Raw genomic sequence first — 14,457 nt, 5'->3', positions numbered from 1 at the left:
TGTGTGTGTGTGTATAGCCTGCTTACACAGCATGGCTCATTTGCAATTATGCAACAGATAAAGGATGACACTGATAAAAAAAAAAAAAATAAAAAAAATACTTTAAAACCGTGACATGCAAGCCATCTGCATTAAAGCACTGAAGACCAGTATTCATTTTTTTTGTTTGTTTTTACACAGACATACTCCATCCCACAGTTTGTGAGGAAACCAGTCACAAAAAGTATTGTTTATTCCCTAACAAGTAGGGAAGACGGAATTTGGGATTCAGCCGGATCCTTCATGAAAGATTGGTACGAACAGAATGCAAATTTGCAAATGCAAAATAGGGATGGGAAGGGTTAAAAAAAATTTTACTTCCTTGTTTTGTGAGAAAAAGTAAGGTGATTTCCCTTCCTGCCCCTAATTTGCATATGCAAATTAGAATTTGGTTTGGCCTGGCACAAGGAATGAGCCAAATCTGATTCCTTCTGAAAAAGGCAGAATTCTGGCCAAATCCCTACTACGGTAACAAAAAATACTTGGGAATTTAGTGAATTAGGCACCCAAGATCCCTTTGAGGTTCAATAAAAAAGTAATGTAATGAAGGCAATGATTAATCTGATTAAGTAAGAGTCTGGGCACGTACTCCGCTTTCACGCAATACCCATGTCAGCACATTATTGGGGAGGGGGCAGACTAAATTACGTTGAGCAGCAGTGAGAACAAACAAGGGTTTTGAAAGCATTTAATGGGAAATAACCCCCAAAATTTCTGCCATCTAAAAACATAGCATCAAAATGCCCAAAGGTCTAGTGTATCTTCAACTGAAAATGGACTGAAATTTCCTAACCGAAGGAACTGAAAAAAGTGCATTTTTCAGTCAGCCAGTAACGCTATATATATGTATCCCTTCACAATCTGTCACCATACCGGCACAGATATGCAATTTTCAACAAGAAAAATTGTAGATCTCACAACAGGTACTACCATATTACAGGTATGGGGACCCATTAAGCAGAATTCTCAGGACCTGATGTTTTCAGGAATAAAGGATCTCTCCATAATTTGGGTCTCCATACCTTAAATCAATTCAAAAATAATTTAAACAGTCAATAGGATTGTATTGCCTCCAAAAAGGATTCATTATATCTTAGTATCAAGTTCGAGGTGAGGTTTTATTATTGCAGAAAAAAATATATATATTTTTTTTAAAAAAAAAAAAAAGAATAATTCAATTAAAATAGGATGGGATATTGCTCCCTTGAAATTCGGAGGCTTCTGAATAACAGGTTTCCGGTTAAAGGATCTCATATGTGTACTAGCTTTGAATGGATATGGTTCATTACAAAGGTACTCCTTTTTTAAGCAAACTTTGGAGCCATTATTCACCAAATTATATTTTAGCCATATAATTTATTGATCATATTAAGCCATTTTTTTGCCAAAAAGTATATAACTGTTTGATAAATTTGTCTTCATCTCACTAACAGCTATAAGGGAGTGCTTACTCCTTACACATAAGCACTCTACAGATTCTCCAAATATTCAGATGTGGAAAAACCTCATAATATTAGAATATAAAACCACAGCATACTTTTTAGACGTACTCAACTGCGAGTTAATAGGGTCCATTATTTTAGATTAGGCCAAACCCTTTGTGAAAGATTCAGCCGAATAACGAATCAAACCCTAATTTGCATATGCAAATTAGGGGTGGGAAGGGGAAAAAAAATGTACTTTGTTTTGTGACAAAAAGTCAAGCGATTTCCCTCCCCACCCCTAATTTGCATATGCAAAGTAGGATTCGGTTCAGCCGGGCAGAAGGATTCGGCCGAATCCTGCTGAAAAAGGCTGAATCCCGAACCGAATCCTGGATTCGGTGCATCCCTACCCTTAACACAACAAAACCTAACATTACCACAACCTAGTCATAAGCTGTGCTTCCACACAAAAACAACCCAGTGCAAAGATTTTGGAATTTAACAAATAAGTGAACTATTCCATTCACAGTAGATTAAATTAAGGGGACCTGTCACCCAGATATAAAAAGATTTATAATAAAAGTCCTTTTCAAAGTAAACATGAAACATTTTTTTCATTAAAACATCCATACCTGTTATAAAATGTTTTTAAAAGTCTTAGCTGTCAATCATATATTGCCTGCCCTGCCTCTATGCCTTAGGCATATTTATTTCTCAAGGTGACAGGTCCCTTTTAATAGATGCAACATCAAAGAAAATTGATATTTATTAAATTATCTGAAAATCTAAAAAGTTGTAGCTCTTTAAACTGGTTAAAACTAAAAATCCTGAAGACTCAGACAATGATAAATATCGGCTTTGTTTGATTCAATCTGGCAGTTGGATTGGTTCCTGAAAATTCCAGCAAATTTTGAGTGTCTGGAAATGCCTGCATGAAACCGGACAAATCAGCTCCTTAACCCCTGCAATCATTAAATCATAAAAGAAAGAGGCAAAAAGAAGTCTACTGAAAATAGTAGTGATCAACATTTTAAAGCTAGTCAAATCAAACTTTTGTCATTCAAATCAGTATCGTCTTCCACTAGAAGTTCTCGAAATTACATTTTCTAGCTTAAGGGTAACTGGTCTGGATAGGTTTTTGCAAGACACTTACTTGGGCCAAGTGGAATAACTATCAAGCAAGGTATGTGCTGTGCACAGTCCCGGAGAGCCAACAGGGCCATTGGGAAGCACCCAGAGATGGCAACGCAATCAGGAGTATGCACCAGTCTGGGGTATATGTTAGGAAAGAGAAACACCAGCGCAGGGAACAAGGTCAGCAATTGCAGCCTATCAGGCGTGCCTGAAATACAATGTTTATGTAACCACATTAAAGCTGGTCATAGTAGAACAACGACTTTTTATATTCGTTATGCATGGGGGCTGATTAATGAATACGAGTCCAGTTGTCAATACCAATCAGCTTTGAAATGTATACAAGAAACTGAAAGCAAAAGCCTGATTGGTTGCTACTGGCAACTCTATTTGTATAATTAAGCACCTATGATTGTAAATGTCCTAAGAACTGAATTTAAGAGATACCTGATCAGCTGTCACATAACAAAACTGGCAAGATGTTGCCAAACTCTGGCACAAACTTAACAGACCAGGAACAATCCATTATGTGTTGAAGAATTGCACTTATATCTGGTTGATGAATATACGAATATCTGGCCAGTAGCAGGCACAGCTCCTTCAAGAAAATAGTCAATTATTTCAAGCATCAATTTAATATAGCTACAGTAAATTCCTCAAATCTCCTCCAAAGCAGCCAACATGCGAATCATCGCTGAGGAAATGCACACTGGCACAAGAAAACTTTGGGCAACTTTGTGCTGCATATATTTCCCCAGCGACATTCCCATGTTAGCCACTGCAAAAGCATTTGGAGGAGATAGAAGAAATTTATGCAGCTCTCCTACCGACAATTGTGCCATATGGCAAATATTTTGTATAACGTTCAGATTTTAGCATTGGTTACATTTTTTGACTTGTTAAACTACATTGGACTTATGGGTAAAGCTCCCCATAGACGCGACGATTCTTCTTGCCGAACGACCGATTTTAGGGAAGCCCGAGCAATCCTTCGAAATTATCGTGCGGTTAGTGGTATTCAAACGATCGTACATCTTACGATTTTTCGGCCGACATCTGTCGAGAAATTGATCGGCCAGGTCAAAAAATCTTTGTCGGTCCCAGTACAATCTATCTATGTTTGCAGGGCCAAGCAGGCAGCTCCCCATTGTTTCCCTGGCAAATTGGTCTTTTAAGTTGATGGTAAATTCGTACCATCGTACGATAGTTCTGAGAAGATCGTGGTCTCACGATCAGGATCTGATCTTTTAAAAATCTCAACATCTATGGCCAGCTTAAGACCTCTCCCTGCTTAGACTTCAACAAAAGCGGAGTCCTGCTCATACAGACAAGCTAAAGAAAAAAATTGGGGGATCATCAACAAAGGAAGAGGCTAAAAAATAAATAAAGTGGTACAAAGCGCCATTTCCCAATGATGGAACATGCAATAATTATCAAGATGTAAAGAACCCCTGATTTGGCAAACAAGAGGCACTTTGCTTGACCTTGCTTCATGCTAGGCAAAAGTGGGCCAATACAATTGTTTCACCTACCAATCAATGACCAGATTCTGCCATGAAAAACGTGAATAGGCATTTTTATACTATCAGGTGCTGTACAGAAAATTTCTATGACACCTACCAATTAATAACCATATCTTAGATCAGACATATGCAGATGTATCAGGAGAGGACCACATAAGCAGACCAAATCGATGCTGGTCTGATTTTAAAGGAGAAGGAAACCCTGTATAAAAGAACCCCGTACCCCACGCATGCACTTGGGGGAGGTGGGATTCAAGTGTGGTGGGGGGTAGAAGGTTTTTTTTCTACAGGGTTTCCTTCTCCTTTAAAATCTGCCTGATGGGTATCTACCTGATTTTCAACCATATTTGTCAGACAAACACCATGAACTAGCCAATAAGCTGCTGAATCCTGCAGTATGTGTATGGACAGTTTTATGCCTGAAAAAAAAACAAGGGTAAATTAAACATCATAAAAGAATTAAAGGCGAGCAAATGTACAAGGGACCTGTGGAACATGACTCTTGACTTGCATATAGATTGGTAATTCTGATTCTTTGAGAAAATAATTGCCTCTTTGCAAGATATATAGATAGAAAAACACACACACACAGTTTAGGAAAATGTGTAAATAAAAGAATACTGCAAAGAAGCTAGCATCATTTACAAAGATTTCTACAAATCTAGACTAAAATATTATGCATAGATGTCTTGATTGTCTGCAGTGTAACTAAAAAAATATATACAGTTGACCTGAGATTAAAAATATAAATTTCTACAGCAGGCATCAAAAATAATATTTAGTAATACATTCTTTTTAAATGACTTTAAAACGTTTTCTGTTTTCTCTTCTGTCTGGTAACTAAATGCTGAATTTCCAAGTATAATGTGCCAAATAAAATGTTGACTAAAATATTTTTGCTTAAAAATAAAATCCTGGAACAAAACCGCACACAACTGAAGTGCCATTCATTTACCAGCATAAAGAAACGAGAGAAGAAAAAAGAAAGGGAAAAAAAAAAAAAACTTGCAGACTCAAGGCCAGAGAAATAAAAAGTGACAGCTCAGCAAAATCTCCACCATTTTCAGCTGGGACTTTGGCTCAGCTTACTGAATGAGCCTGAGACCAGCTGGCACCAGATAGGAAGTTAAAAAAAAACAGAACGGTCAACGGAGAGATGTATTTAAAAGGACAGCACGCTGAAAGTGAATCCTAATACAGCAATACACAATGTTCGGCGATACCAAAGAAGAAATAACCAGAGGAACTGCCACATACGCAAGATAAAAAAAAAAGAACTATCTGATTAGTTGCCTTGAATATCCACAGCCATTACGACACTCCTGCCTTCAAATAAAGCCAACGCTCAGCATATAGTGCGACCAAAACTGATATTAAATAAAATATTTTCATGTAAAGGAACAAAGAATTGCTGTAATACACCCAAGTGCCGCCATCCAGAAAATGATGTACATTAAAGAATATTTAGGTATAACACACCATAACATCACCATTATAATTTTATATTAATGACAATAACCCCCTAATCAATTACTCAGCAGGAAAATGCATGTTCATAAGTCTTACAGAAGTAATATATTAATCTGCAGTATACAAACATGTGACTGGAGGCACATAGGTAGTTAAGGAAGCACACATCCATGGAGTGTCTCCATTAAAAACAGCTTAACCAGCTGCCCCCAAGTCTTCAGATGTGGGGGATGGACACAAATACTAAATCTTTATATGTTTTCTACATCTGAACTAGCTTAGGTAACCATACTGATACCACTACGAGCTCAGGCGGCTGCATGTCTTACACTTGGCACACCACACAATTAAAATATCACATTACAAACTTGGATTATAATTATTAAAACACAGCAAACAATGTCCGGACAGAATATTAACAATAATATAACACCGTAGCTATGTAGAACCATAAAGGCCAGGGAAGTAGCTTAATGCCATTCAAAATGGAGTCTATCTAATCTTATTCAAAATTATAAGGTTCTAGAGCTAAGCAGTGGACGTCCCAACCCCCATCCTACAAGTTGTGAGCGAATATTCCCAGAACCCCTGGAAACGGTCCATCAGGAACACAGTTTGGAGTCAGCATTGAAGCAATTCGATGTCCCTTTCACCAGAAAATAAAAATAAAAAAACTCTCAAGGGCTGTGCTATTTTAAAGTGCCCAGCATTCTCCAAAAATGGCCGAAGAAATCTTAAAAAGCCGACGATCAAACACACAAACGAAGTACAAGAAACGCCACGACACTACGTTACAGACTGTACAGTCATTTCCTGAGCTAGAGAAGTGGTTGAGAGAGAAAATGGATCGACTAGGCTGAAATATGGCCCAGCAAATATGGCCCCACATCCTGGATTAGAAGAAATGGCAGCTGCTGGGAAGTACATGAAGGGCTGAGAGAGTTTCCAGTCAGCTGTTTGAGAATAGGGTTAGTAGCAGCAGGTACACAGCAGCCCCTCCCCCAACTATGGATTTTGGGCTCAGATTAGTAAAGTTTAGGGTAGCCATAGCTCTAACAATATAACCCATTGATCAGCACTTGGGAGACCAGGGACCAGCTGGATCCCATACACACGGCTGGGAGAAGCTTCTAATGGAATATTCTACCTGCTGCAACTAGAGGGCTGACGTTTAACCACCCTTCCCACAATCACCCCCTACCACCACGAAGCTTCCCAGCGGGGTTTCTGGGAGTTGTAGTATTCAAGACTTTGAGGCGACATCGCGAGAGCTCAACTCTTACGACTGTCTAGAGATGATGAAGGCTTTCCAAACAGCATTGCTGTCGGGATTGTTAGACTACAACTCCCACAATTCCCTGGCTGCCCAAAAAAGATCTGTGAGAAGGATGTGAGTTGTAGTTTAAGAAGTTCTAAGAGTGACCCGCAAAGTGTTTTAACATTTACGTGTATCACCCAGGTTGTACCTAACCTAGTCTCCCATCCACAGACAAACGAGGAAACCATTATATTTACTGCGTTAAAGTGTTTTTCTACTTCGCCCCTTCCCTATATGATATATGAGCCCCCGAATACCACCCCCAAAAACTCCTCACCTTAGTGTTCTGGTGGCCCTCTAGTGCGCGGAAGGCGGTCTCAGTGAGTTTGACGTGTAGTACGGTAACCTGGTCCTGGGTCCCCCTCCCACAGGACAGTCCGTACCTGCCACCCTCACTAAGAACCGCCGCCATCTTCCTCACTCCCTCTTTCCCCTCCCGACAAGAAGCTAAGCAGAGGTTTATATATTGCGCAACCTAACATGCTTTTTCCAATACGGTGGCGAACTAGCGACGCTGATTTGTCGTTGCGCTATACCCCGCCCCCCACACAAGGCTGTGCGGTGCAAGTTGGGCTTGAGGCTTGATGGCTGCTTTAAGGATTTTTTTTTGTTTCGTTTCGTGCTAGACGTCACCCAGGTCACAGTGGGCGGAGCAAGCCTTGACGTACATTTTGACATCGCTTGTGACGCGTCTTCCGTTCGGCATCATGGGGCGTAAACTCTGTTAAAGGAACATGCTGCTGAGCTGCAGTGGGTATTGAAATTAACTCTTAGTATGCCGATGCGTATTCTAGTAAAACGTAATAGATTATTACGCCATTGCTTATTAAAGGGGAACAGTGCTCTAAAGTTAATTGTATTTGCTGTTAAATGCCGTTTTTTCTGCTTGACCCCTGCTTTTCATGTGTTGCAACGATGTAACAGAAGCCAGCTCACCTTCCCCCCAAGACTCCACAATGGCTTGCACGTTCCGTGCATGACAGAGCTGTGGAAAGAGCGTGCAAGGCATTATGGGAATTGCAGTCTCAGCTAGAGGAGAGCTGGCTTTTTCCACATTCTTTCAACAGTCAGGACAAGCCTTGATGCCAGTTGCTGGGCTAATGTTTTTTAAGTAGCTACTGTTTATTTGTGTTAGCACAATGATCTGGGCTCATGTGTTAATACTATAAGCACACTACATTTTCCTGGTAAAGTAATTCCTGCTGGCACTTTACAATATATTTAGCTGATATACTCAATTCAATTATCCGTTTGTCATTGTGTAGACTCACGGTTGCCACCTGGCTGGTATTTTACTGGCCTGGCCGGTAAAAATGATGGCTGATCCCAATGTTATTTATAGGGAAAAAAGATAAATATATAGGAAGGCCGGTATTTTTTTCCAGAAAAGGTGGCAACCCTATGTAGACTAGATTAACGATATAATACACCATACAGCCGTCCTGAACGTGTTTCTTTTTTAGGTATAAAGGTAATGGTAATCCTGACTGCCTGCTGGAAATGTACAAACTAAACAAAACATCATTCCTGCCTAAGGCTGTGTCCTAGTGTGCTTTAGAGGTGACCATTCATTGGCTTACCACTGCAACTTACCTGACTGATCAGCCTGCAGGCTGGAATGATGAAAGATGTACAATTAGATCTGTAAGCCCTCCAGGATTTTCTGGGAGTTGTCCATATATCTACATCCGTGGATATGTCAACAAGTGTGATTTTTTTTTTTTTGGGTGTCAATCTATTTTGGCCCCACTCCTAGCCACCTGTTGTAATAGTCTGGTCTCCCACACCACATAATTTGCACCTAAATTACTAATACCGGCCTTCTATATTATCCTTCTTCCCTATAAATCATATTAGCATAATGCCTAAACTGAAAAGGCCTAAAACCCACACGAAAATATCTCTGATACAGGCAGTGTTGGGGGGAGCTTGGGCCACAACCTGATAAAAGATTCTGCAAGGCTGATGTCTCCGCACTTTGCATGGGTGGAACATTATGTTTGAGATGTGTCATTGGCATGGCCAAATGCCACCAGGATTTGGTTTCCAGAGATTGACATACCTGTACATTTGGACAAATACTATTCTAGCCACCTGCTGTAATATTCCAGTCTCCCACACCACATAATTTGCACCTAAATTGCCAATACCGGCCTTTCTATATTATTATTTTTCTTCCCTATCAATCATATTAGCATAATGCCTAAACTAAAAAGGCTTAAAACCCAACCGAAAACATCTCTGATACAGGCAGTGTTGGGTGAGCTTGGGCCACAACCTGATAAAGGAGTCTGCAAGGCTGATGTCTCCACACTTTGCATGGGTGGAACAATTTTTGAGGTGTGTAATTGGCATGGCCAAATGCTACCTACATTTGGTTTCCAGAGATTGACATACCTGTACAGTTGGGCAAATACTATTTTAATGTGAGATCAAATCTACAGGAATTAAGCAGCTATTCCTGCCATCATCATGAGATGGATATGCACCCATTTCAAAGGTACATCAGCAAATCAAAGTTTCAGTTTGAACAGGTAAACCACGATATGAAAGCATCAGTGGATGACAATCTGTTGAAACTGGCTGCCAAGGTAATGTAAAAATCTTCATAAAAATGTTCAAAATTGGACAATCCTTCAAACCAAGTTTGCCAACATAACTATGCTTACTAGTATTGTCTAATAATGTGCCTAGTACCACAAAAACCTAAGGCTGTAATCTTGTGTCTCTGAAACCAAACTGCAGCTGGAGCTATTTATAAATCAGGGGAAATGACTGTGCTGTTTTCCATGTTTTACTAAACTTGTGTGTATTTTAGCATACATTAATACTTGTTGGAACCTACTGTTTTGCATATATTTCAGTCACATATGTGAGTGCTGTAAATTGAATCATACTTTATTGCAGTGCTGTCCAACTGGCGGCCTATGACCCTCCTTGTGTGCCCCCCCCACATGAAAGTCTGCCTGCTGTGAATGCTTACCTTGTGTTTAAACTTTAGGTAGCAGTACTGAGATTAACTGTTTACATCTCAAATTCAGACTGTAAACTTCTGCATTGTTTACACCTATAACCCCCCTGCATTGTTCACACCCATAAAGCCCTGCACTGTTCACACCTCATACCACTGTTCACCCTACATCTCATACAAACTGCTGGAGGGGCACCAGCATTGTGTCACTGTATGTAGCACAGTATGAACTGTTCATCTTAGAGTGGTCCTGATCAGTTTCCCTGTCTCCTGCTGTATGCTGCCTGCCCTTTGCTCCCTGTGTGTGCCATACTCTGCCTGCCCTATGCTCACTATGTGTGCCTTACTCTGCCTGTTCTATGCTCCTTGTGTGCCATACTCTGCCTGCCCTATGCTCCCTGTGTGTGCCATACTCTACCTGCCCTATGCTCCCTGTGTGTGTCATACTCTGCCTGCCTCATGCCCCCTGTGTGTGCCTTACTCTGCCTGTTCTATGCTCCTTGTGTGCCATACTCTGCCTGCCCTATGCTCCCTGTGTGTGCCATACTCTGCCTGCCCTATGCTCCCTGTGCGTGCCATACTCTGCCTGCCCTATGCTCCCTGTGTGCCATACTCTGTCTACCTTACGCTACCTTTGTGTGCCATACTCTGCTTGCCCTACGTTACTTGTGGGATGTGAGCCTTGTAGGGTTTGTTCTGGGGTTTTGTTCAGCATTTAGGGGCCCTAAGGTGTTTAATCATGTGCTGGGGGTGGGCACTGTGTTATCCACAGGGTAGGAGGAGACATATGGATTTAAGGGTATGTTTTGATATTATTTTTTATGAAATTCTTAACATATGAGTGATATCCCTGCAGTGAGCATGAACCACTTGTTTTTTTTTTGTGTGTGCTACCACCATTAATGGGGATATGGTCTTAAAAGCACTTGTGGTACCCTGGGTATGGTTTAAAATCAGGGATTGGTCAACACAGGCTTCCATTATTGGCCCTCCATCATGTAGGCCAGAAAAATGTTGGCCCTTGGTACCACAGAAGTTGGACGGCAGTGCCTTATTGTATGCTCAATACAACTGCACTCAGAAATCACATGAAAATCTTTTATTTGCAAAATGTTTTATAAAGTTTTTCAGGTTTTCATAATGTAGATTCACGGAATTGAGCAGTCATTTATGCTGTATCAGCCTTTTTGTCTAGGATCTTCACAGGGTAAGATGTGGAGTGGCCATTGTGTAACCTAAAAGGATGTTGGTTTACACATTCCTAATTCAAAATCTCCACTGCCCCCATGTCTGCAAATGTGTGAGGTATTGGTGTACAGGAAGTGACAAGAGCCACACTTCCCTTTCTTAGACAGAACATGCTTGTATTCAGTTAATCTTAGGGAGGGTTGGGGTAGAAACACCCAGTATGGCAAGATTTTTAATCTAATGTCTTTCTATCTTTTAGGGAAAAGCATGAAATCCTTTTGTTTGTGGTAGTATTGTAAAGTTAAGTCATGTGATTAGTTCAGCAGACTGAGAAAGAAATGATGGAATAATATGTAGTACAGGTATGGGACCTGTTATACAGAATGCTCGGGACCCATACTTTGGCTGCTAAAAATAATTTAAAGATTGCATTAGCCCAATAGGATTGTTTTCCCACCAATAAGGTTTTATTATATTTTAGTTGGGATCATGTGAAAGATACTGTTTTGTTATTGCGGGAAAAAAAGGAAATATGTTTTAAAATTTTAATTATTTGTATAAAATGGAGTCTATGGGAGAGGACCTTCCCATAATTTGGAGTTTTCAGGATTATGGGTTTTCTGGATAATAATACCTGTATAATAGCATTAAGTTATATGCCAACTGTGAAAGTTATGAAAAATACTAGAATAATCTAAGGAAAAGTGTCCCCTAGTTCCAACACATATACTGTTCAACATTTGAGAATTTCTGTTAGAAATGAGGTGCACAATTAATATTCAACATTAATATTCAGCAGTAGAATCACTAAACAAAAGCAGAGGAGACTTCCCTGCCCCAAAGGCATAATTGCAGTGGGATATGTAGTTTATTTCTGGGGTACTCTGCAATCATTAGCATTATTAGAAAATCAATATTCACCACAAATGTCACTTTAAGTGGCCATCAGCATGGGATGCTCCCACAAATCTCCCCAGAACTGACCCTTCAGGCAAGGCCCACTAGACGCTGCTTTTGGGACTGTCCTCATAATTTTACTACATGTGGAGCTTTATCTCCAGAATCAGGCTGAGGATATTAAAGGGGATATAAGCAATTTACATTAATTTTCTAATTTTAATGGTTTCTGAGTTATTTGAATTTTTACTAATAACCGACTTTTAGCTAAACTGAAAGTCAGCAACCCAGGTTTTAACTGAATCCAGGAACTGAATATACAATGCATAGACAGTAAGGGACAGATTTATCAAAGGTTGAGTTGTGTTTTCCCAAAAAATTCAAGGTTTTAGAGGGTAGTTTCAGTAAAAACTTGGATTTTTCAGTTGAAATAATTTTTCTTTTGAGATTTAATATGCCCCGAAGCTGCAAATAGCTTGAATCCGAAAATACTCCAGCTAAAACCTGTCGAGGTCATGTAGAAGTAAATGGCAGAGGTCCCTTGAACCATTTGAAGATTTTTTTTAGCCTTCATGATGTTCGGGGTTTTTTCAGTGATTTGCGCTTGAAAACTCAATAATTTCGAACTATTCTTTTCCCTGATAGCTCAAACAATTTGAGTTCCCACGGCCCCCGATTCATTTGAGATTAAATGTGAGTTTATTCGAGGTACAAAAAAACTCACAGACCTCACAAGAACTCTTAAAGTCGCTGACACTCTGGGCCTTCAAAAAGCTGTTAAGATGAAGCCTGCCTAGCAGTAAAACTGCTAATATCTCAGAAACCACTTAGAGTGGAAAATGAATGTAAACTGCAAAAGTGCTAAGAGGAACACTGAACACATTTACACCAATTCATTTTTTTTGGGATTATATCCCTTTTGAACGAGGTTTATTAACTAGGTTAATACCTGACAAATATAATCAATAATTGCTAAACAGTTTACCTGATTTTATGTAGTTTTAAAATCCTATTTGGTTAACCGGCATTTAGACTTTTTAGAGGATATTTATTTCACTACTACTAACTTATTACAATATAGAAGGGCACATTTACAGAATATATACAGTTTTTATGATGTGTGAAGTTTGGAAATTACCTTATTTGTGCCCTAGATAAAAAGAATAACGTATCCCACTTACAAACTCTTTTACACACACTTTTAGAACTTCTGTATATGAGTGTTTTTGAACAGAAGTGTGTTGCATTGAGCCTTAGCTTGTCGCCCTCTGTATACAGTATGTTTAGATTGGCTAGAGGGGTATTTTGTCCCAGTATTTTAATGCCAAAAGAAAGTAACCAAACATGCTGAGTGGTGACCCCTGTAGCTGTCACAGGCCTGCAGTCATATTATGATTCTAATGCAAATGATGACCCTAGTCTTTGACAACTGTGCATACACCCTGAGGTAGAACTGTAGCCAGATGATTCCATATAGGGAGAATACTCTTGCCAGGAGAAGCAAGTCTACTGTATAGAATTCACTGTGCTGGTGTTACACTTCTCTTATTACTGAAGCTGTGAGAGGAGCCTTGTCTGTTCTTTTGGAATGTAAATCACAAGAAGGTGGGGGGGGGGGGGTTGTCTCACTGTTTCTTCAGTAAGTTTACCCTTTTTGTAGCAGGACATTTCCTGTCAAGTTTGATTTGTAAAGGCTGATGAACTTATAAATACAAATCCTTTAGCCCTAGCTTGTGGATTGATGTTGTTGTGTCATTTTGGCAAAGGCATAATTTAAAATAATTCCTTGTTTTCTTTTATCTGCTCTTCCTAGGTAGATAATCGTTTTCAAACCTGTTTTCCAAGAGCCTAAAGTTTTAGTATCCAAGCAATGCGATATGTAGGATACAGCCAGAAAATACAGAATTTGCTTACATATTTTATGCATTTCATTTTAACATGGACCTAATCAAAAGATATCCAACTGCATGCCTGAGGGCTAGCCACCTCCCACAGTTATTGGCCCCCTGCCAGTCCAATTAATCCATTAACTGTTATGTATCATTTTAGAATAATATTTAATAGTTGATAATCATCCCTCCTAAAGGGACAGTGAAAGATACTGAAGCTTTGCCAAATGATAGAAAATGTCAGATACAGCTTCTTTTAGGTTATGCATTTTTTTTTATCTACATCAGGGGTTTCCAATCTGTTTTACCCCAAGAGCCACATTCAACTGTAAAAAGAGTTGAGGAGCAACACAAGCATGAAAAATTGTTCCTGGGGGTTGTGATTGGTAGCCCCTATGTGGACAGGCAGATAAATGAGACTCTGTTTGGCAGTATATCTCTCTTTATGAAAGCAAAAATTGCCTCCGAGCTAAGAATTTAAAAACAAGCAACTATTTAGAGGCAATGGAGAGCACAAGCCAGGGGGTTGGTGAGCAACATGTTGCTCATAAGCCGCTTGCATGGGGATCACTGATCTACATGATACATCATTTTGCTTAATGTG

The 14,457-nt window shown here is 39.6% G+C and overlaps 1 protein-coding gene across 1 annotated transcript in view; it reads right to left on the bottom strand.

Annotated features, from left to right (window-relative positions):
- Nucleotides 1-7,437, bottom strand: part of ell2.L (elongation factor, RNA polymerase II 2 L homeolog) — a 30,857-nt gene extending 23,420 nt beyond the window's left edge. The window contains exon 1 of the mRNA XM_018264560.2: nucleotides 7,186-7,437. Coding sequence (XP_018120049.1) covers nucleotides 7,186-7,320 — 135 coding nt within the window. The 5' untranslated portion in view covers nucleotides 7,321-7,437. The remainder of the gene's footprint in view (nucleotides 1-7,185) is intronic.
- Between the last annotated feature and the right edge of the window lie 7,020 nt (nucleotides 7,438-14,457).

This window comes from Xenopus laevis, chromosome 1L (assembly GCF_017654675.1).
Source record: "Xenopus laevis strain J_2021 chromosome 1L, Xenopus_laevis_v10.1, whole genome shotgun sequence".
NCBI lineage: Eukaryota > Metazoa > Chordata > Amphibia > Anura > Pipidae > Xenopus > Xenopus laevis.
The sequence above is the reverse complement of the archived record's forward strand: the minus strand, read 5'-3'. Positions and strand labels throughout refer to the sequence as shown.